Below are 23,410 nucleotides of genomic sequence, written 5' to 3' on the forward strand. Positions count from 1 at the left end.
ACAGAATTGTACAGTTGGAAGGGACATCAAGGGTCAGCTAGTCCACGGTTGCCACCTTTGTTCTGGCCGAATACAGGGCGGGGTGGGGCAGAACCAATGGGGAGGTGATTTATTCTTTCTCCATCTGGTGCTGAAATGACTTCAAAGCAAGCCATTACAATCTATTGCGGCCTAACAGGATGGCCCCAGCACACTGGAGTGTGGGGAGGATAAAGGGACTGGTAGGCATTGGGGACCAATCTGAGTCGTTTTGACATTTAATGGCAAACCTACCTAATTCACACTTTCTGAAACAATACGCCGAAACACAACTGTCCTTCTAAATCTGCACTTTTCCGAATTTTGCAATGTAGCCCAAGTAATGCGTGCAAAAATGGATACCCTAGGGTTAGATGTGCATATATTGGTGAAAATAGCATGCAGAAATGCACAAACATATGTGGCAAAGTATATGTGGCAAAACAGCATACGAGAATGTGTTCTGTTGTGAGAAAATCAGTCAAAAAAGCTGAAAAGTTTTGCTGAGAACTTTAAAACAATAAAAAATAAAATTGCAAAGTTATGGGGAAACGTGGAGAACTGACACAGATTGTGGGGGAAATGAGAAACTGAGAGAAACCGAAATTGACAGGTCTGTCCATCCCTAGCAAGCGGCACAATGGTTGCACATCCTTCTTCAAACTAGCAATGTGGAGATATCAGGAACAGCCTATTCCATTTTACAGAGAGTTAGATTTGGAATCCCTTAATTCTGAGAGTTGACCCAACCAAGCTACAAGAACTCATCTGGCTTGGAGTGAACTAGCTCCTTATTTTTATCCGAGTGGGTGAAAGGAATGGCTTGCCCTCTCTTTTCATTTATGCCGACCCATTTCTAGTAAACTGCATGCATGCACGATAGAACATAATGCTAACGGGAACAGATTCTATACTTCAGCAGCCTAAGAAGAAGTTAAGGCCACTCTTTGTGCACCATCTACTGGTTCAGGAGACACAATCTGTGCATAGCAACAACTTTTTACTTGGGGGCAAAGAGATACAAAATAACTATAAGCCCTCTTTGGAGAATACCTTGCCTGAAACGAAAGTTTCAGGAGCATCAGCACAGGTGGTTTAAATGTTTTTAATCGCCTTAAGTATGTTACTATTTTCTTTTTAATAGTATGGCTTTACCACTTTGGTGTTTGTCGTCCTAGGCTCCTTTGGCAGACACAACCATAAACTTAGAAGGAGGGACCTCGTGGGTCATCCCAGCCCAAGCCCTTGCAATGCAGGAACCTTTTGCCCAACATGGGGCTCGAACCCATGACCCTGTGTTTAAGAGCCTCACGCTCTAGCCACTGAGCTATTCCAACGGGAAATTTTAAACATTTTCATTGCCTCCACTAGAAGCTGAGTCTTTAGTGTTGGCAGGCCCAAGCTGTGGAACTCTTCCAGAAGAGACAGGCCTATGTACCATTTAAATTTAAAAAAATGTATTTCTACCATTTAAAAGATCATTTTGTACTGTTTTCATGCTGTTTTCAATTTTACTGTATATATTGCTGCACAATATATCTTATAGTGTATGAACAGGTGTTATATACAGGTAAATACTTTTACTGTATAAAATAAATAGTTCTAATAAGAATGGATGGTGTTTGTGCTTCCCACAAATGGATGTCCTCCTAAAATGACAGGAGCTCTTTTCGAGAGGGCTATGGTCCAGGCCAGAGTCTCACACAGATCAGATCTCCCCAAAATCCAGGGGGAGAGTATTTCAGATCTCCCAAAAGCCCAACGAAAAGTATTCATATTCTCCTCCCCAACCTCTGGTGACATCAAAGACTTCTTCAATTAGGGAGAACTCTTGGCCTTTGATACATCTTCCACCCAGTTTGGAACAAAACGAGAGAGAAAATTGCCCATATTTCAGTGGCCTCACATCTGCGACCTTGTCTTATTAGACGTGACACTTGGCGTGAAGAGCAATGCCTTGTGCTTTTTAAGAGAAATGAGTAACAAGGGCTATACATGGCTCAACAGGCCTGTCCACCAGTATATATATACCTGCGGCCATAAAGGCAAAAGCCAGAAAGACCTTCTCCATTCCTGTTCCTCAAGAGAAGCGGCTGGTGGCAACCAGGGTGACCATGTCTTACAATATGCTAGCCTTCTGCTTGCTTTGGCTCCTGGCTTTCTCTTCGGCTTGCTACATCCAGAACTGCCCCATTGGAGGGAAGCGCTCCCTCCTGGACCTAGAAGTCAGAAAGGTAGGTTATGGCGGGTTTAAGGCTTGAGAAGGCGAGGTGGGAGAGGGCTTTGGCTCAGTGTTAAGAGCATCTGTATGCAGAAGACCAAAGGTTCAATCCCTGGGCTCTCCATATCAGAATCCTATCTGTTTGGGGGAGGTGTATGCTTTAAATGTATGTTTTGCATGCCATCCAAGCCACTTTAACTGCAAACATCGCCAGACATCGGAATATGTAAACCAGACTTGGATAAAGCTACATTTCCCCCGTTTTGTGCTCCACACCAGTGCATCTCCTGTGGGCCAAGAAACAGAGGGCATTGCTTTGGTCCCAACATCTGTTGCGGGGAAGAACTAGGCTGTTACTTTGGCACAGCGGAAACCATGAGATGCCAGGAAGAAAACTTCCTCCCAACGCCTTGCGAGTCTGGAAGGAAGCCGTGCGGCAACAGCGGAGGGACCTGCGCTGCATCGGGCATCTGCTGCAACAATGGTGAGGACATCTCCCCATCAGAAACCCACCCTTTTTCTTTTCTTTTAAAAATACTTTTTAATTGGATTTTACATTTTTATCATACTGGCAATATGATACAGAGCCCCCTTTCCCCCCTCCCCCCATGACTTCCTTCAACTTCCTTTTCTGTTTTTTTTTTTTTTTGTGCGTAATAACTTCTCCTGCTCCTTACTTTATCTTAATATTGAGTTCTGTATATTTCTTGTTGTTGTACTCTTATCTTATTTAACAACCTCTTTGTAGTTTCTATATATATTTTTAGTTGATTGTAAGTGTTTACTCAAACCCTGCTAGTGAGTCCATCTCTTCCCATTGTTTCTGTATATACAACATGAATGGTTCCCATTCTTTTTCAAAGTCTCTACCGTATTGTCTTTATCTCTATGTCTTCCCGTCAGTTTTGCCATTTCAGCATATTCCATCAGCTTCCCTTGCCATTCTTCTCTTGTTGGAATTTTGTCGCTTTTCCATTTTTGGGCTAACAATATCCTTGCCACGGTTGTAGCATACGTGGAAAGTTTATTCTTCTCTTTTGGCTGAAACCCAGCCTTTTTACCCATAGCATTCATTGCTACGCTGTCCGTATCTGTGCAGCGTATGTGATTTCCGGCACTTGTGCTTTCCACAGTGTGCATATCACCCTTTTTGCTTTTTCAAGTGAGCGCGATTTGGTTTCTGCTAGTTGGAAATTGCTGTAGGCATAGAAAAGAGCTGCTGCTACGGTTGCTGTCAAGCCTGCTGTTAAAGGGTCGAGCATAGGGCCACATCACATCTCTGCTTGGCTACATAAAGCCAGTTTAGATGTGGGTAGGACCTCTGTCCTTGTGCAGAGGTTCAAGTCAACATGTGGGTGATGGGGATGGGAACCCCAGGCATGGTTCTGATCCCCCATTTATATGGATTTTAAACACCCACAAATTGCTACCGTGAAACAGGCACGAGATCATTTGTTACCTGCTGTGGAATACATGCAGCTTTCTTGCAGTGAAATGATATTTTTGAATGAAAAGTGGCATTTCTTAGAATCATAGAACTGCAGAGTTGAAGGGAACCCAAGGGTCACCCCCCAATGCAACTACTTCTAGTTGATGCCAGCCTAAGCAAATCAACATTTCCCTGCAATGTGCCACTTCCCCTGCATCTTATGTGATGCCGAGGAGCATGGAAGAGTAGTACTTGAAATGACCAAGAGTTGGCTAGAATACTGTTTTCTCATTTTAACATTTTCCATTTCCCTTTTGACAACTGTCGGGGACTAAGGCTTGGGCAGCTGAAAGGGAGCAGAACGCTCTTGATGAGGTGTGGGGAACCATTAGGAACAGGTGTGTGTGTGTGTGTGTGTGTGTGTGTGTGTGTGTGTGTGTGTGTGTGTGCAAATGCAGCCCTCTAAGCCTCTCTGGCTTTTGGGTCTCTCCCCAGCCCACACCTGCTCCCCAATCCTGCTTTGCACCCTTCTTGAATGTTTTTGCACGGCAGGAATGTTCCTCTATGACACCTCTTGCTTGTGTGGATGGAGAATAGAGAGGGGGCTATGTGAGAAACTAGCCAACTACTAGCCAAAGGTAAAATCTACATGCACCGCCCCACCCACTTTTGCTTGTGGTCCCTGGAAGTTGACTAGAAGAAAATGCAGCCCTTGCCTTTAAAAGATTCCTCCTCACTTGACCAGAAAGCAATTTGCTAAGCTGCCTCTGTGTGTCTCCTCCAATCACACAGGCAACACTTCTCCCCTCTCAAGAAAGGTGTTAGCAGGTGCTCCTTGAATTTTGGCACTACAGACAACTGCCCAGGTTGTCTCTGTTGTTGGGCTGGCTCAGTATGCAACCTGCCTTGGGCAGATCTGTTCCTATGAAGATCAGAAATGGCCACAAAAGACGTGGCATACGTTGGTTTCTTTTGACGGATTTCCTTGCCATTTCAGAGGGCTGCATGGTAGACTCTGCCTGTGAACAAGAATGAGAAGACAACAAGGATCATGTGAATCCACTTTTAGATTATGAACTTGCAGGCAACGCCAGTGGGACACATCAAGTATGCATGCTGGATGCCAACTGACAAACTTGTGCAAAATAAAAGTTGCATATCAGCAACAGCAATCTATGATTTGTGTTCACCTGACTTTTCAATAAAGTTCTATTAGCATGGCTATTGCTTATGTAACTGTTCATCTGGTTAACAATATGGCATGGGAGGGGGATACGTTTGTTTATTCATTCATTTACTTGAGTCATGGTTTGCCTGTTGGCAAAAAAAGCTGCCAAGACTACCATAAAACGATTTTTAAAGCACACATTAAAACAGTAAAATAGAGGGAGGTGAGATGCCAGGCAGTGTAAGAATGCAAGTACGCAACAGTGTCCCCATTTTCCTCTGAAATGTTGGAGTGCACGGAAGAAACACCTTGTAAAGGAAAGCATGGAGGTTTCTCTGAGGTAATAACAATAACCCTTTGACGGGGCCTTCTTGGTAGTGGCTCCCCACTTGTGCAATGCTTTCCATCATTCTTAACATTCAGGAGAAATTTTTAAAGAGGCACTTTAACGGTTGAATAATTCTGTTCCCAGCATCCTTGAAATTATTAGCTGTGAGGATATATTACTGTTTAATTTTGTTATTCTTATTTTTAATTGTACTGTTTCGCTGTTTGCCACCCTGGGCTCCTTTGGTAGGACATACTGTAGTAATAATACGGGTGAGGACGACCAAGAGCCGAGGCATGGTTTCCCCCGCTCATTTTATTTTCTTATTTGCTGCATCCCACCTTTTCTCCTCCAAGGAGCTCAAGGTGGGGTACACGGCTCTCCCCCCTCACCCCCCCACAACAACCCTGCAAAGCAAGCTAAACCCTTAACTTGTATGACAGGGAAGAGGAACTACATTTCCCATCACGCCCACACCTTACTTTCGGTGCCCTGCACGCCCTCCAGCAGATGAGGCGCCCTTTTTCCCGCTCATTTCCTTGATTGACAGCGGGAGGCAGGACTACGTTTCCCGTCACGCCCACGCCCTATTTCCGGTATTCTGTTCACTGTGCTTTCCTTCCTTCCGCCTGCCTTTATTTCTGAGTAAAATTAAAAAAATTCCTTCAGTAGCACCTTAAAGACCAACTAAGTTTTTAAAGCCACCCGTAGCCGGGTCTACTTCCCGTGCGTAGGCCACAAGGAATACAGAAGTTGAGTATGAGGAGGAAGACTCCATTTCCCATCGTGCCTCAGCTCCACTTCCGGTGCTTATAGCCACTCGTGTGAGGCAGAAGACCGCGAGGGAACTACATTTCCCATACTGCCCCAGGCCAACCGCCGGCCTGCGGACTTCCCCCTCAGGGGTGTGCTTCCGCTCTAGCTGCCACCGCCGCCGGGATGCTTCGCGGGCTCGTCCCCTTCTCCGGCCGGGGCGGCCTTCTGGGCCGGAGCCTGGCGCCGCTCCTGGCCGCTCCTTCGCGGGGCCGTAAGACGCGCCACGACCCCCCGGCCAAATCCAAAGCCGGCAGGATCAAGGTGCCGCCGCCCGTCGACCCGGCCGAGCTGCTGGTGGTGCTAGACCGCTACGAGCGCTATAGGCGGGTAATGACCGCCCTCAGGTGAGGCGCTGGGGAAGCCTGTCACTCAGCCCGGCCGGCCAGTCAGGGCAGACGGCGAGCCTGTGGAGGCGGGACCACGTGGACCTCGAAGGGGAGTGGGGGGAACAATTTATGTACAGTACTGTAGTTATTATAGACCACAAGCTGAACATGAGCCCACAGGGTGATGCAGCTATTCTAGTGTCCAGATCAAGGGAAGTTATAGGTAAAGGCCAAGGCTTGCCGATCAGAAGGTCTGCGGTTTGAATCCCCGTGATGGGGTGAGCTCCCGTTGCTCGGTCCCAGCTCCTGCCCACCTAGCAGTTCAAAAGCATGTCAAAGTGCAAGTAGATAAATAGGTACCACTCTGGCGGGAAGTTAAACGGCGTTTCCGTGCACTGCTCTGGTTCACCAGAAGCGGCTTAGTCATGCTGGCCACTTGACGTGCTTTCGAACTGCTAGGTGGGCAGGAGCTGGGACTGAACAACGGGAGCTCAACCCGTTGCAGGGATTTGAGCCGCTGACCTTCTGATAGGCAAGCCCTAGGCTCAGTGGTTTAGACCACAGCACCACCTGTGTCCTAGGGAAGTTGTAGTACTGCTCTATTCTGCCTTGGTTAGACCACACTTGGAATACTGTGTCCAATTCTGGCCATCACAGTTGAAGAAGGATGTTGACAAGCTGGAAGGTGGGCAGAGGAGGGTGACCAAGATGATCAAGTGTCTGGAAACTAAGCCTTATGAGGAACAGTTGAAGGAATTGGGTATATTCTCCTGAGAAAGAGGAGACAGGAGATATGTGAGCCATCATCTAATATCTAAAGAGCTGCCACATGGAAGAGGGGGCAAGCTTGTTTTCTCCTGCTCTGGAGAGTAGGACTTGAACCAATAGCTTCAAGTTACAAGAAAGGATCTGTCATGGATGCTTTAGTTGAGATTCCTGCATTGCAGGGGGTTGGACTAGGTGCAAAAATGTGGCATGACAGCCATCTTCAAATCGGTGTTTGAAACGCCCATTGTTCTAGGTGCTTTTTTTTGCGACAGTGAATTTCATTAGCCTGAGCAGTTTCTGAGCTCTGGGCACAGTGCTGTGCCTAAGATTTCAGATTAAAACTCCAGAGTTGAAGGAAAGGAGGATGTTTTTCTGCCTCCCCACTTCCAGGTACTGTACGCTCTGAAAACTGGAGAAGATACCCTCTTAAGAATACTAGGGGGTGGGCAGGGGAAGGACTAGACCATGTGATAAATGAATATAATATTTTAGCTGCAGTTCATTCATTTTCAGCTTTGTATTCTTGTTATTGAAGAAGTGTGCCTAGACATTTCAATGTTGCACCTATAACCTAGGTTTAAGGTGCCATTTAGATCCTAGCTTTCATATCTCAGTTTCTAACACTGCTTCAAATGTATGAAGGGCTGTCACATAGAGAATGGAGGAAGCTTGTTTCCTGCTCCTCTAGAGGCCAGGACTTGAACCAATGGCTTCAAGCTCCAAAAAAGGAGATTCAAACTAAACATCAGGAAGAACATTCTGACAGTAAGAGCTGTTTGATAGTCTTGCTCGGGAGGTGGTGGACTCTCCCTTCTTGGAGGGTTTTAAGCAGAGGTTGGATGGCCCCCTGCCCGGTAGGGGATTCTATGATTTACCTATTAAATGTGTATACCACCCTTCATCGGAAGAGCTCAGGCAGTTCACAGCATAAAAATACAAAATAAAAACGCAACTGCACAAACATAAATTCTGAATGACTGATAGGCATACATCAGGGTTGGGGGACCTGCAATGAGAGTTGTAGTTCAGTGACATCTGGAGGCTCACAACCCTGCATATGACATATGGGGCCCTTGTGACTCTTGCCTCTGCAGGGATGATATCAGTAACAAAGGGGCAGATGCTTTTTTAACATTCCCTCCTGTGCTCTCTACCAGAGGTGAGTTCAAAGAAGAGGTGCTGCGGAAACATTATGCAGAGAAGTATGGAGAAGTGTGGAAGAAGAGAGAGGAGGCTGCAAACAAGGAGCATCAACAGCTGATGGCCTGGAATGATGCAGAGAACAGACGTCTACAGGAACGGAGGTGAGCATAGCGTGTATCTCGATTTTTAAATCTGCTGTTGATTTTGTTACTCTTCTTGGTGGGGTTGTTTTTGTTTTTGTTTTTTGTAGTAGCCAATTTGCCCTTGGCTGTTTCTGTTGTGTCGTGAGCAGCAAGTGCTAAGTTCCTTCTGTGTCCCTAACCTCAGGGAGGAGCGCCTCCGAAAGGAAGCAGCAGCTGATGAAGAACGCCGACTGCAAGGAGCTCAGAATCGGGCTACCTATATGGAAGAAATTCTCAAGGAGAAGGAGAGAGAGGTGCTCCAGTTGCAGGTAGGGAAGCCGGCATGCTGCAAACAGCTGCCTTCACTTTGATGCTTCTTCCTTGGAGCAATCTTTGTGCTACTGTGGACTGGTTAAATGTCAAAATGCTACCTAGTTTTGATGGTGTTTGGGGGACACAAAATAAAAGAGAAAGTTCATAGGAGAACAGCCAGAACTCCAACCTGGATCCTTTTGCTATTGTTGTAGGTTACCAGAGGAGGGTGTGGTTGGGTTAAAAGTGGTAGGAGTCCAGGTACAGTGCTGGGGGATTTTACTGAAGGCCACTGCTGCCTTTTCTCCAACCCTTTGGGTGCTGATGCAATGACAAAAGACTTGAAACGGTCAACCCTGTGTGTTTGGAGTGTTGTTCAGGGGTGGAAATACTGTGTTTGTAAAATGCCTTCTTTTTCTCTTTTGTTGATTCAGGAAGAAGCCAAGAACTTCATCACCCCTGAAAATATAGATGAGCGGATTGAGGAGTGCCTAGACAACCCCCGCAACTACAATTTTGCCATTGATAAGGAAGGAAGGATAGCCAAGCGGAGCTCCTTGCCTTAGCAACTCATACCAGAGGAGCCTGGGCTTCCTGGTATTCCCTGCCAGAGCGGTTGAGTCTCCTTTCCATCCAGCTGCCAGAGTCACTTTGAGGGAACCAGGGCTGGCTTGCTCAACTTCATCAATAAGACTGCTTTGAGACTTTCACCCTGAAAGATGTAATGTATATCTTTGGGGTTTTATACTTCCAGAACATTGGTGCCCTTCTTGAAGACTTTGTTGCCCTTTTTCCGGAATAAAATAATGGGTTTCACTTAGAGGTTTCATTCGCTATGTCCTGACCATTTTAAAGGTCTATGGCAAAGAGGGGTCACAAAACTTCCCAGTGAGGATTGGGCACAGAATGGTGATTGACCGTTGGGGAGGAAGCATGGAAATGGGGGTGGATTCTCGTTTTCAGGCTAACCAAACACCAATTAGTGCACATGCGGCAATGTGAGGGGCAAAGAAAGCATATTACAGCTTGGTACCTGATTGGGAGATATCTTTTGGATAGTTTAGAGGGGGAAGGATCCCTGGAGCTCTTGAGGGCTGACCTTGGCCAATTGGCTGCACATTTTGAGTATAAAGTCGCTCAGCTTCTGAGAGACTTTGACTCCACAGTTGTTGCAGTTCTAACTGAAGCACCAGGAAAGTGGTGTTCAGCCCTCTCGCAGTCATGCTGTGGGCCCTGTTTTATCCCCAATGCTATCTAATATCTATATGAAGCCATTAGATGTGGCCCTCCAGATCTTGCTGGACTAGAACTTCACCCCATACGTGCTATACTGGCTGGGGCTGATGGAAGTTCAACAGCTTGTTCCCCATCCGTGGTCTGATGGTTCAAAACACCCTTTGGAGAATTCCCTTCTTGCTTCCATACTACAATCAGAAGCATGCAAGTAGAGCTTACAGAATAAGGACAAACGCCCATCTAGTCCAGTAGAGCACAAGACTCTTTTTAATCTCAGGGTCTTGGGTTCAAGCCCCACATTGGACAAAAGATTTCTGCATTGCAGAGAACTGGACGAGATTATTCTCAAGGTCCCTTCCAACTCTACAGTTCTGTGATTCTGTGCTCACAGTGGCTAACCAGATGCCTATGGGAAGCCCCCTTGCAGGACACGGGTGCAGCAGCAGTCTCCCCAATTGTAATTCCCAGCAACTGCTATTGAGAGGCATCATGCCACCTTGGCTAGCAGCCATTAATAGCCTTACCCTCCATGAATTTGTCTTGCCCTCTTTTCAAGCCTTTCAACCTGGTGGCCATCACTAGCTCTTCTGAGAGAGATTCAACCGTTTAACCATGTGTTGTGGGCCATGCTTTGAATTTCACTGTAACTTTAGATTAAGTGGCCTACAAAATGCAGCTTAAAACCCGTAAATGGTGATGATGTGTCTTTGCACACACATGCAGAGTGCAAGCACAGGTGTGTGTGTAGCAAAATAAAGTATTTTATTCAACATAATTGAGTTTTACAAGTGCATAAAGAGAACTCCCTGCAAATCTTCATTCTGACTGGACAACAGTAAACACAAATGCTTTTTTCAGTCACTAGAGTAGTACGATCACATGCTGGGAATTTGAGTAAAGACTGCCACAGTGTTCTTGAGAATTTAACAGTGGGCTGGGCACATCACTTCTACAAACAGAACACGTTAAGCTGAAGAAGAGGGGTGGGTCATCTGTTCAGACGCAAAACATTTCCCCAAATAACATGCAAAGGGGCATCATTTTTTCTTCTGAAGTTGTCTTGCTAGCATGTCGGCCTGTTAAAATGAATGCAACAGCATATCAGCAATAAGGAATTGAATGTTCCAGAATGAGCAAGGATCTACTTCGGTCTGAAAACATCTTAGCAGGGAGCAGATGCAGAACTAGCACCCATGCATGCAAAAACTTGCTAAATGATTCACAACTGCACACATGAACTGATTCTGTTGAAAAGGGTTGTGCGTGAAAAGGATGTAGCATGAGGAAATATTCCCTGATCTGTAGTGTCTGATCTGTGCAGATGGATGCATGCATGGCAAGTCGCCACCTGATCGTGCCGTTGTCAACAAAGTTAAGCTGGAGTAGGGGAGGTCAGTCAACCGCTATTACTGCAGGCTGTACTCCTTTCCTACAGACCCTCGGGTGTAAAAATCTGCACGGGAAGGCCCTCTTGGTATGAGGATGAGGATGATGGTTATTATTTTATTTGTGTACTGCCCTTCATCTGCAGATCGCAGGACAGTTCTCAACATAAAAATACAACATACGGTAGGTTAGATCCAGTCACGGACAACTCTCTGGTTGCGGCGCTCATCTCACTTTACTGGCCGAGGGAGTCTGCGTACAGCTTCCAGGTCATGTGGCCAGCATGACTAAGCTGCTTCTGACAAACCAGAGCAGCGCACGGAAACACCATTTAGCTTCCCGCCGGAGTGGTACCTATTTATCTACTTGCACTTTGATGTGCTTTCGAACTGCTAGGTTGGCAGGAGGAGGGACCGAGCAATGGGAGCTCACCCCGTCGCGAGGATTCAAACCACCAACCTTCTGATCGTCAAGCCCAAGGCTCAGTGGTTTTTACAACACAGCGCCACCCGCATCCCTCAAAACAACATAAAAGCACACAATACATGATAAAAACAAGAACAAGAAAACCCAACCCTCCACCCTGTTTAATTCATCCATTCTGATTTGGGATTGTGGTGGCTCAGGAGCATAGCTGCCAAGTTTTCCCTTTTCTCGCGAGGAAGCCTATTCAGCATAAGGGAAAATCCCTGTTAAAAAGGGATAACTTGGCAGCTATGCTCAGGAGAGGCCCAGTCTCCAAACTGCAGAATTGCCTCCCTTGGCAACTTCACGGTACAGCTTTCATCATATGCTGAAGTAACACCTTTTAATCCTTTTTATTTGACACCTGAGCTAATTTTGTAAGGACCCACCCCATTCTTCTGATTGTCAATTGTTTTAACTGATTTTAGCATTGGAATTATATATTGTTTGCCTTACCTAAAGAGCAGTTAAGAAATCATCATCGCTGTCATATTACTCTTTATCACTTGAAACAAACACCACATTTAGAGATTTTTTCTGAAGACCAGGTGCCCTGGGACAAAGAGCGGCATTGGGGCAGAGCCCTCCTTTCCTGCTTGTGGTCTTCCTGGAAGCTCAGCATTTTCCCAGTGCTTCCCCCAGCAGCCTCTGAAGCTTTAAGAACCGGCTACTTTTAGTTGTCACCAGCTGCCTTAAATGAGCCAATCCCAAGAGGAATTTGCAAAGCCCTGCAAAGATTCATTTCAATCTGCTCTCCTCCAAAGAGGCTGTGAATCCACAATGCCGCCCCCTTGCTTACCAGCAGAGTCTTCACAATTTTATCTCTCGGGATCTTCAGATGAGTGCAGTCTTCCCCATCACATAATTTGATATCTTCAGAGACCTGAATTCAGAGCAAAAGAGAGAGAGAAGTGGGCTTTGGCAGATCAACTGACTTAGGCAGACGGTGCCTGAGTAAGGACAGCAGGGGGCGTACCTCTGGACTTTGTGGCAAATCAATCTCTCTCTTCCCTCCAGGGTACCAGCCGTGGGACCAGTGCTGAGCGCTTGATAGATGCATGCTGATGGTGAGCATTATGCACAGAGAAAGCAGGATGGACCTTTGGTATGCCATAGTGATGCCTTGGAGCCTCACTGCCTCAATAAAATCTGCAGACGGAGGAAGGAAAGAAAAAGAGCATTGGGAAGCTCTGCAAGAGCAGGAAATGCAAGGCGTTGTTTTCTAGTATTGGGCCATTCCTACAGGACTGCCATTAATAACCCAGTTTCACATGGGCAGACTATGAAAGCCACAGATGTGCAGACAACAGGTGGCACCCCTTAGCACATATATATCATGTCGATGCTGAAGGACTTGCACATTTTCCTAACTACCGACCGAGCCAGTTTCGAGATCTTATTGCTTAAAAGCAAAGGCCCAAACTACTCTGGACCAGGTCACCTGAAATACCAACTCCCCCCCCCCAGCCATTAACAACATATTAAGATCAACAAATGGAACCTGGGTGGGCTTGCCATGGTCTCGTGTTAATGCGGAGATGGGCTTTTTCACTGGTAGCAACAGTATTGTAGCGTTCTCTCCCTGGCAGGCTCAATCTGCATTGGCCATTCCACCAGCTTTTTGAAGACACGCTTATTTTCGCAGCCGTTCCCTTGATCTCTCATCCTGTCCCCTGTTTTAATTCCTGTGTTGTTTTAAGGGGACTTCTTTATGTGAGGACTTAGCAGGACTTGGAACGCTTTGGAAGAGAGGTTACTGGGGTCCAGCAGTGGCAGGGAGCAAGGTTAGCTGCTACCCACCCTAATGGTGTCTCCAAGTACTGATTTGTATTTTCCCCCATTGGACTGACTGGCTTGCACCTATTTGCTTATATGGGAGTGAAAAAGGGGTCCCTGGAGACATGGTTGCTGTGCTCTTCATCTCAGCCCGCATATAACTGGGGACGGTACATTTCCCTCCTCCCTTCCAATCCCTGAAACTGATCATACATCTGGATAACTGCAGACATTCCTCCTGAGGCTGCTTGAAAAAATTGCCATTTCTTCCATGGGGAGTCAGTTATTACTACGGTAGACAAAACAGAGTAATCCACTGCCTTTTACCCCCAAAAATTGCATCTACTCATGCTCATCCAACAGCAGTTTGTTTGTTTTTTAACTGCAGTGGAAAGTGCTCTTTTTGCAAAGAGTGCATTGCTCAGGCATTCAGTGCTCACATCAGCAGCAACCTTATCTGCTGAAAAGGATCCCCCTTTTCAAGCACCCTCCGTGGTGATGAATCTGTGTGGAGCACTTTGCAGCTATAGCTAGAAGTAATTCACAGAGATAAGCAAGGAACTCCCTGGGCGTAGCTGCAGCACAGCACTATCGCAACTTGGCAAAAGATGGCAAACACCCAAAGGTAGAAACAGCACAGATATTGTCTGCCCTGGGGGATATATAAAACACATTTGCAATTAGCATCTTTAGAACGAATCCCCTCCAACAAAACTAGCCAGATGTGACGCTCAGCTTGCAAGTAAGGAGGTCGTTCAAGTTACCTGAAAGACATGAATTGTAAGAGGAGCTTAATGAAATGTCTACTCACGGTGACTTGATTGCTTTTGCTCTTCTCCCTCTGTCCTGAAATTCCTTGGATGCTCAGGCAATTTGCTCTGGGTATTTATATTATTCTTTGTGTACTTCAGCGCAAGCAACTGGTTGCCCCATTGGCCAAGGCTGTTTGCTGACGTTTGCTGCATCAGACTCTATGGATGGCAACATGCATCTTCTAAGCTTCCCTCCCAACAGGACGATGCTCAGCTAATACTCTTTCAGCAATCTGTCTTCTGACCCTTTCGTTTGGCAGTAAAACTGGGGGACTCAGCTGCATAAGCCCTCGATGCATTCCAAAAATAATTGTTAGATGGGACCGCTTGACTCAGATACTTGCTGGTCAGAACTTCTGCAGGCTTTGCTTGACCCAGATGGCTGCAGAGCCTGATCTTAAAAGTCCACTAAAGGGTTGGAAAATGTATGGAATAGCTGTTGATAGACTCATAGAATTGTAGAGTTGGGAGGGACCACAGGGTCATCTAGCCCAACCCCCTCCAATGCAGGAATCTTTTGCCCAGGGTGGCACTTGAATCCATGACCCTGAGATTCAGAGTCACGTGCTCTACTGCTCCCCTCTGTATGCTCACATTAAGCCTTGACTTTTCACTTCCCAGCTTGCAGGGGTGCCAACTGGAATACAAATTGGGGGTGGCTCAGGCAAGCCCCACCCCCACATAATCAATCGCATGATGCACACCATTTAAATGGCAACGCCCATCAACTTTTGGGGGCCCTAGCCCCCTCAGATATTTTATTGGGGGGCTGAAGATCCCTCGGTCCCTAGGAGTTGGCTCCTATGCAAGCTTGTGGGTTAGTTGTCAGACATGAAAAATAGGCCCAAGGGGAGGGTGAAGATAGATGGCAGCAGTTCCCATGGGGGAGTGGAAGGCTGTGATCCAGTTCTGCTTGCCTTGCTTAGAAAAGTTTTTGCAGAGTTGGAAGAGGTTCTGGAAATGGCAAACAATGTGATCAGGGAGATGGAGCAAGGGCATTTGGGGCTTTTTGTTCAGAGAGAAGATGAGCAAGATATAAGGGCATCAAATGATGAGTGGCCAGGAGAAAGAGGATAGAAAAATATTCTTCCTTTTTGTAACACTAGAGCTCAATGAAAATTGGCTACCAACGCCAGGGTGCCTGTGGTATCATAGAATCTTAGAGTTGGAAGGGACCCCAAGGGCCATCAAGTTCAACCTCCTGCAATGCAGGAATCTCAGCTAAAGCATCCATGACAGATGGCCACCCAACCTCTGCTGAAAAACCTCCAAGGAAGGAGAGTCCACCACCTCTTGTGGGAGTCTTTTCCACTGCTGAACAGCTCTTACTGTCAGAAAGTTTTTCTCCTCCAGAGCAAGAGAAAACAAGCTTGCTCCCTCCTTTATGTGACAGCCCTTAAGATATTTGAAGATGGCTCTCATATCCCCTCTCGGTCCCCTCTTTTCCAGCTAAATATGCCCAATTCCTTCAACCGTTCCTCATAAGGCTTAGTTTCCAGACCCTTGATCATCTTGGTCACCCTCTTCTGCACACATTGCAGCTTGTCAATATACTGCTTAAATGATGGCTCTCAGAACTGAACACAGTATTCCAAGTGTGGTCTGACTAAGGCAGAATAGAGTGGTACTATTACTTCTCTTGATCTGGACAATATACTTCTGTTGATGCAGCCTAGAATAGCATTAGCTTTTTTTGCTGCTAACCACATAATTGTTTCTGTTTGTCCATTTCTGCAATTCCTTTTTCAAAACTTGTTTGGCCTTCCCAAATTATGGTGGGATCTAGACACATTTTTTTTTAAAAAAACCCTGTGAAAATGCTTTTAAAACAAAAGTTTGGAAAAATATATTGAATTTGCCATTAGCTCACCATCGCCATCTAGTGTCCCATTTGTATAATGCACTTAAAACGTTATATTTACAGGTATAGATAGGTAGCCGTGTTGGTCTGACGTAGTCAAAACAAAATTAAAAAATTCCTTCCAGCAGCACCTTAAAGACCAACTAAGTTTTTATTTTGGTATGAGCTTTCGTATGCATGCACACGAAAGCTCATACCAAAATAAAAACTTAGTTGGTCTTTAAGGTGCTGCTGGAAGGAATTTTTATATTTACAGCTGTACAGCTGAGTGTTTCTTTCAGATGCCATAATAAATTCATTAGCCTATCGGTGCCACAAGACTGTTTGATGTTACTGCATGGAATTCTTATTGTATTTTTATAGCCGGGGAGAGACATGTCTGGATTTCTTTTTGCCTCAGGTGTTAAAATAACGATGCCCTTTGACTTGGGAGAATCACGCTGTTTGCTGTTCTGCCTCAGGCAGCAAAATGTCTTCTGCTAGCTCTGCTTCTTCACCATGGCTTTGAATGCCAACAAGGCAGACATGTGGACGGGGTATAAATAAAATTATTATTATTATTATTATTATTATTATTATTATTATTATTATTTACTTGGGTGTCTTATCACAGCTACTGTGGCCTGGAGGAAGCCCAAACAAGCTTCTAAAACAACGCCTGCCCACTCACCCCATCCCAGTTGAAGGCTATTACACTTCAGGAGAAGCCCTCAAATGGAACAGAAGTTTATATTCTTTTGCCCAGTCCCAACAATATGAAACACTGGGAGCCATCGAGCAGTCAAAATGCAGGCTGGGAGCTGCTTGCTCAAAGAGAAAGTGATCTGTCAAATAAACAAGGTTAAATTAATTTTGCACACTTCCAGGTAAACAGAATGTTTGTAAATTCATTTATTCCTCAGACATAAAAGGCCACGGAAACTTCAGACTCTTTTCATCAGCACATAATCTCCTCGTCCAAATTTGTTAGATGAATATCTCTTTACTGTTTTCAACAGGATGGAGGGGGTTAATAGCAGCCTCTATATGTGAGGCTGTGGGCCTGGGATAACTCAGTTGGTAGAGCATGAGACTCTTAATCTCAGGGTCGTGGGTTTGAGACCCACATGGGGGTCCTGCATTCCAGGGGGTTGGACTAGATGACCCTCATGGTCCCCTCCAACTCTACAATTCTATGATTCTAAGCTTCTCTGAATACACATGTGCAGTATATACTGTACATGACACAAAATGAATACGTTGGGCTACAACATTTAATTTATAACTGGTTAATCGAGATTCAAAATGACCTGAACAGATTGGGGAACGGGGCGGCCCAAACTAACCAAATGAATTTCAGATGTAAGGTCCTGCACTTAGGCAGGAATAATCAGATGCACAAATGTAAGATAGGGGACACCTGGCTTGCCAGTAGTTTGTGTGAAAGGGATCTAGGGGTCTTGGTGGACCACCAGTTGAACATGAGTCAACAGGGTGATGCAGCAGCAATAAAAAGTGAATGCTATTCTAGGTTGCATCCACAGGAGTCTAGTGTCCAGGTAAAGGTTAGTAATCGTCCTGCTCTATTCTGCCTTAGTCAGACCATACCTGGAATGCTGTGTCTAGTTCTGGGCGCCACAGTTTAAGAAGGATGTGCAGAGGAGAGCAAGCAAGATGATCAAGGGTCTGGAAACCAAGCCTTATGAGGAACGGTTGAAGGAATTGGGTATATTTAGCCTGGAAAAGAGGAGACTGAAAGGACATATGATAGCTATCTTTAAATATCTCAAAACAACTTGGCAGTTAGAACTAGATGGAAAGAAACATCTGCCACTTGGGCAAGAAGGCAGTTTAAACTTGGGTGCTCATAGGAATTTTAGGATTGCAGTTTAAATCTGCCCTGTCTTAAGCTTTGGGAGTAAGCTTCATTGAATACAGTGGGACCAGGGCCGGATTTAGGTTTAATGAGCCTAGGGCTTGCTGATCAGAAGGTCGGTGGTTCGAATCCCTGTGATGGGGTGAGCTCCCGTTGCTCCCGTTGCTTGGTCCCAGCTCCTGCCAACCTAGCAGTTCGAAAGCACGCTAAAAAGTGCAAGTAGATAAATAGGAACCGCTACAGCAGGAAGGTAAACGGCATTTCCATGTGCTGCTCTGGTTTGCCAGAAGCGGCTTTGTCATGCTGGCCACATGACCTGGAAGCTATATGCCGGCTTGGCCAATAATGCGAGATGAGCGCGCAACCCCAGAGTCAGTCACGACTGGACCTAATGGTCAGGGGTCCCTTTACCTTTTTTTAAGCTACTGAAAGTAACGGGGCCCTTTATATGTCCAGCTGTCCTTTGTCAACAACAAATTGTCCCTGTTTTTTGTGTTGAAAACACGAAGTGCAAGTTGATAAATAGGTTCCACTCCAGTGGGAAGGTAAACAGTGTTTCCATGCGCTGCTCTGGTTCACCAGAAGCAGCTTTGTCATGCTGGCCACATGACCCGGAAGCTGTACGCCGGCTCCCTCGGCCAGTAAAGCGAGATGAGTGCCACAACCCCAGAATCGTCCGCAACTGAACCTAATGGTCCCTTTACCTTTATATGCTATAGGGTAATTTATGGACCTAATAGGTCCGTATAGTTAAAGCTATGGTTTTCCCAGTAGTGATGTATGGAAGTGAGAGCTGGACCATAAAGAAGGCTGATCGCCGAAGAATTGATGCTTTTGAATTATGGTGCTGGAGGAGACTCTTGAGAGTCCCATTGACTGCAAGAAGATCAAACCTATCCATTCTGAAGTTAATCAGCCCTGATTGCTCCCTGGAAGGACAGATCCTGAAGCTGAGGCTCCAATATTTTGGCCACCTCATGAGAAGAGAAGACTCCCTGGAAAAGACCCTGATGTTGGGAAAAATTGAGGGCACAAGGAGAAGGGGACAACAGAGGATGAGATGGCTGGACAGTGTTCTTGAAGCCACGAAGATGAGTTTGACCAAACTGTGGGAGGCAGTGGAAGACAGGAGTGCCTGGCGTGCTCTGGTCCATGGAGCCACGAAGAGTCAGACACGACTAAACGACAACAGCAACAATAACATGTATCTAAAGCCATTTGCACATTACAAAATATGTATTTTATCAAAGTAATTGTTGAACTGATTTTTTGGGGGGAGGGGCCAAGAGCGTGGGGCCCTAAGCTATAGCTTGTTTAGCTTATACAGTATGTAAATCCGGCACTGAGTGGGACTTACTTCTGAGTAGACAGTCAGGCTCCACGGACAATAAAGGAATCAACACTCCTCATGTTTCCTAAGAAATGTCTGGCTGTGGAAGCAATCAAAGCATTTAAAGTGGTTTGGTTAGGGCTCCCATACGTCTGGGATTTCCCGGACATAGCCATGTCAGAAGTGTAGATTTTGCACAAAAACAAAACAAAACTCAACAATTTTCACTTTTTGGCAACCCTAGGTGACCTTTTCCTTCAAAATCATAGGAAGGGCTTCAACAACATTTCCTTCTTATTTTCAGGATAAACAGGTCTCAATTTTTGTTCCTACGCACACCCCACTTTTCATAGTTCTCCAAGATGTGGAGGAGAGGAAAAAGGAAACCTGGGACATTGTGGGATGAAATAAAAAAACCGGGATGGCTTCTGTAATTCCAAGACTGTCCCTGGAAAATTGGGACGCTTGGAGGGTATGTGGGTGTTTAATAATAATAATAATAATAATAATAATAATAATAATAATTTATTATTTATACCCCGCCCATCTGGCCGGGTTCCCCCAGCCACTCTGGGCGGCTTCCAACAAAATACCAAAATACAGAAATCCATCAAACACTAAAAGCTTCCCTAAACAGGGCTGCCTTGAGATGCCTTCTAAAGGTCTGGTAATTGTTGTTCTCTTTGACCTCTGGTGGGAGGGTGTTCCTCAGGGTGGGCGCCACTACAGAGAAGGCCCTCTGCCTGGTTCCCTGTAACTTGGCTTCTCGTAGCGAGGGAACCGCCAGAAGGCCCTCAGCGCTGGACCTCAGTGTCCGGGCAGAAGGATGGGGGAGGAGACGCTCCTTCAGGTATACTGGCCCGAGGCCGTTTAGGGCTTTAAAGGTCAGCACCAACACTTTGAATTGTGCTCGGAAACGTACTGGGAGCCAATGTAGGTCTTTCAGGACCGGTGTTATGTGGTCTTGGCGGCCGCTCCCAGTCACCAGTCTAGCTGCCGCATTCTGGGTTAGTTGTAGTTTCCGGGTCACCTTCAAAGGTAGCCCCATGTAGAGCGCATTGCAGTAGTCCAAGCGAGAGATATGTGTTGCATGCTTACCAGATACATATTACAAACCCACAATTTGTACCTACCCAGCCTAGAGCTGATGGGAGTTGTAGTTCAAAACAATCGCAAGGCACCAGGTTAGCAAAGGCTGAACTAACCAGGCTCTGGGCAAGTAGATTTAAAACTTTGCTATCTCTGTAAGTCTGCACTGCTGAAACACTAAGGCTGTTTAACTGTTGTTTATTAAGAAGCATGGAGATAATTGGACATGGAGCTCATCATAAATGCAAAGTGGTTGCATTAATATCCCAAGCTGGAAGGTGCATTAATATCCCAGGATGAAAGGTGTGCCAGAGGCACAAGTGATGGGTGGCGCTTTTGAGTGCGCGATCAATGCAAATCTGCTCTGCTTCAAGATGGCAGTGACAGGTTGGTGCTAGGAGCCTTTCCTGGGTATTTCAATTCAATCCGGGAAGATCAAAGTGGAATAAGTATATTTCCCTCCACCTGCGAGAAAACTCACAAATCCTTTCCAAAATAGAAAACTTGCAAATCAAAAAAGTTTAAATAAGGCCACAACTAATTTTATCTCCTCTTGCTTTTGCACCCTTGGGTCTTCTAAACACAAGACTTTAATTGGATGCTGTTGTTGAGAGAATAAGGGCAATGTATACCAAAGAACGAACACAGGTAGCTGACTGCTAAAAATAAATTGAATTAGAGGTCCAGTGCAGCGAAGCACCTCATTTCCTCCCATGTCGTCGTGACAATCTCATAAGTCAGGCACTCGATGAGTATTAAGCAAACAGCAGCCAGACAAACATTTGATGCTTTAATATTCAGCTCCTGTTTCAACTTGCAAAGTTATCAGCTCGCAGGTCAAAGTCTCTGCTAGACATAATTGGGCTGAGCAAACGGGTGGGCTGTTTTGTTTTGTTAAACCTGTTGTTGAGATTTACGCCATGCAACCCAGGGCACCCAAATCACACATGGCATTTGCTCTTGCATCCCAACAATATTTACATTTTCATACCACCATTTGATAAGCCAATAACATAACGAGCGAAAAAAGAAAACAGGTCAGACACTGGGTGTGATCTCATGAAGCGAGGCCCTCTCCGTTTTGCCATTTATCAGCAGCAGACGTACGCACTCTCTGGTTTAAAATTATTATCATGGGACCCCAAAATGTTTAACGTTCATTGAATTGCTTTCTCCCCCCCCTTGAAGATATCAACACCAGCAGATTTCATTTTGATTCGCTTCCCATGAAACACTCTGGAGGGATTAGCAATAAATACATCCTCAATGAGCATCTATAAACACAGTTTCTACACCATAGAATCAGAGAAATGTAGAGTTGGAAGGGACCACAAGGGTCATCTAGTCCTACCCTTTGCAATGCAGGAATCGTTTGTCCAATGTGGGGTTTGAACCTGTTATAAAAAGAAACTGCTCCCTTTCCCTTATGGGGTACCCAAGAGCCCGTATAGAGTCCTTAGGTGGTAGGTTCTCTATCGCTAGGAGAAAATAACAGAGGCCAACCAGAGGATTTGAGAAGCAAAGCGGCTAGTAAGCATGATCTTTTATTAAACTGTTGCAACAGGGTCCCCCGCTCACCCCACGCAGGGAGGAGAGGAACCCAGAACAATGGTGTGCAAGCTCTTATATAGACTTTTGAAATTGCCTACCCTGTAGCCCAAGACCACCCTCAAAACATCATACATACATCACAGAAGGCGGTGGTTCGCAGCAGAAATACATCACAAGGGGTCGTCTAAAACAGAAATCCTGTCTGTCAGTATACTGATAGTGGTCAATCATTGCTCTACCTGGGCAGCCTGGACATTCTTTGGTAATGGTAAATACTTTAATTCCTGAATCCAGGTCACAGGCTCACCCTGTTCATACACAAATACCCCCTTAAGACAGGTAAGCAAAAGACAATGGAAAAGCTTTCCCATTTCCTTCCTCCTTGCAGAGAAATGTTTGAGGTCAGTTTGGGAAAGTCAAAATGGTGGCACTGTGGGTTAAACCCAGGTGGCACTGTGGGTTAAACCACAGAGTCTAGGAGCTCCCGTTGCTCGGTCCCAGCTCCTGCCCACCTAGCAGTTCGAAAGCACGTCAAAGTGCAAGTAGATAAATAGGGACCACTCCGGCGCGAAGGTAAACGGCGTTTCCGTGCGCTGCTCTGCTTCGCCAGAAGCAGCTTTGTCATGCTGGCCACATGACCCGGAAGCTGTCTGCGGACAAACGCCAGCTCCCTCGGCCTATAGAGCGAGATGAGCACCGCAACCCCAGAGTCGGACACGACTGGACCTGATGGTCTGGGGCCCCTTTACATATACATATGTGTGTGTGTGTGTGAGGGACAAGAGATACCGGGAGGTCCCTCCCATCTTAAGTTCCAGCCCATCCCCAAGCGCTGGGGAGAGCAGGGAGAGCTCTGCCTCCAGCGGAGAATCAGGAAGTGGTGTCCGAGGCTCAGGCAAGGTTGCGGAGCCAATGACCCAGGTGGGACAGGAAGGGGAGAGCCCGGGGGGAAGGCCAATTCCCCCAACTCCGGAATTACGCAGAAAACGTAGGGGGAAGAGGCTGGGTCTCCCAAAGCTTCTTTGCTGGAAGAAAACGCGCCAATCTCCATTCGGAGGTACTGACACCTGACCGTAAGCATGTATATAGATCGTTCTGAGCACTGTAAATAATCAGCACTTAATAAAAGTCTCCCCTTCATGGATCAATGCCTTGTCGTGGCGAAGGGGCTTGAATAACTCAGAGAAGCTATGAGCTATGCCATGCAGGGCCACCCAAGATGGACAGGTCATAGTGGAGAGTTTTGACTAAACGTGATCCACCTGGAGAAGGAACTGGCAAGCCACTCCAGTATCCCTGCCAAGAAAACTCCATGGACAAAGACAACAGGCATATAAAAGTTATGACGCTGGAAGATGAGCCCCTCAGTTCGGAAGGCGTCCAACATGCTACTGAGGA

General features: G+C 46.0%; 2 protein-coding genes across 2 annotated transcripts; both read left to right on the top strand.

Annotated features, from left to right (window-relative positions):
- Positions 1-2,132: 2,132 nt before the first annotated feature.
- LOC118079060 (neurophysin 1-like) lies at positions 2,133-4,703 on the top strand. The gene is made up of 3 exons (XM_035103084.1): positions 2,133-2,252; positions 2,519-2,723; positions 4,666-4,703. The coding sequence occupies exons 1-3, from the start codon at positions 2,133-2,135 to the stop codon at positions 4,701-4,703; spliced, it is 363 nt and encodes a 120-aa protein (XP_034958975.1).
- Positions 4,704-6,081: 1,378 nt separating this feature from the next.
- MRPS26 (mitochondrial ribosomal protein S26) lies at positions 6,082-9,473 on the top strand. Its single transcript, XM_035103120.2, has 4 exons — positions 6,082-6,324; positions 8,232-8,378; positions 8,545-8,668; positions 9,086-9,473. Exons 1-4 carry the CDS (start codon positions 6,104-6,106, stop codon positions 9,215-9,217), a joined length of 624 nt encoding a protein of 207 aa, XP_034959011.1. The 5' UTR covers positions 6,082-6,103; the 3' UTR covers positions 9,218-9,473.
- Positions 9,474-23,410: the final 13,937 nt, after the last annotated feature.

The sequence above is a fragment of the Zootoca vivipara genome, chromosome 9, assembly GCF_963506605.1.
Source record: "Zootoca vivipara chromosome 9, rZooViv1.1, whole genome shotgun sequence".
Taxonomy (NCBI): Eukaryota; Metazoa; Chordata; class Lepidosauria; order Squamata; family Lacertidae; genus Zootoca; species Zootoca vivipara.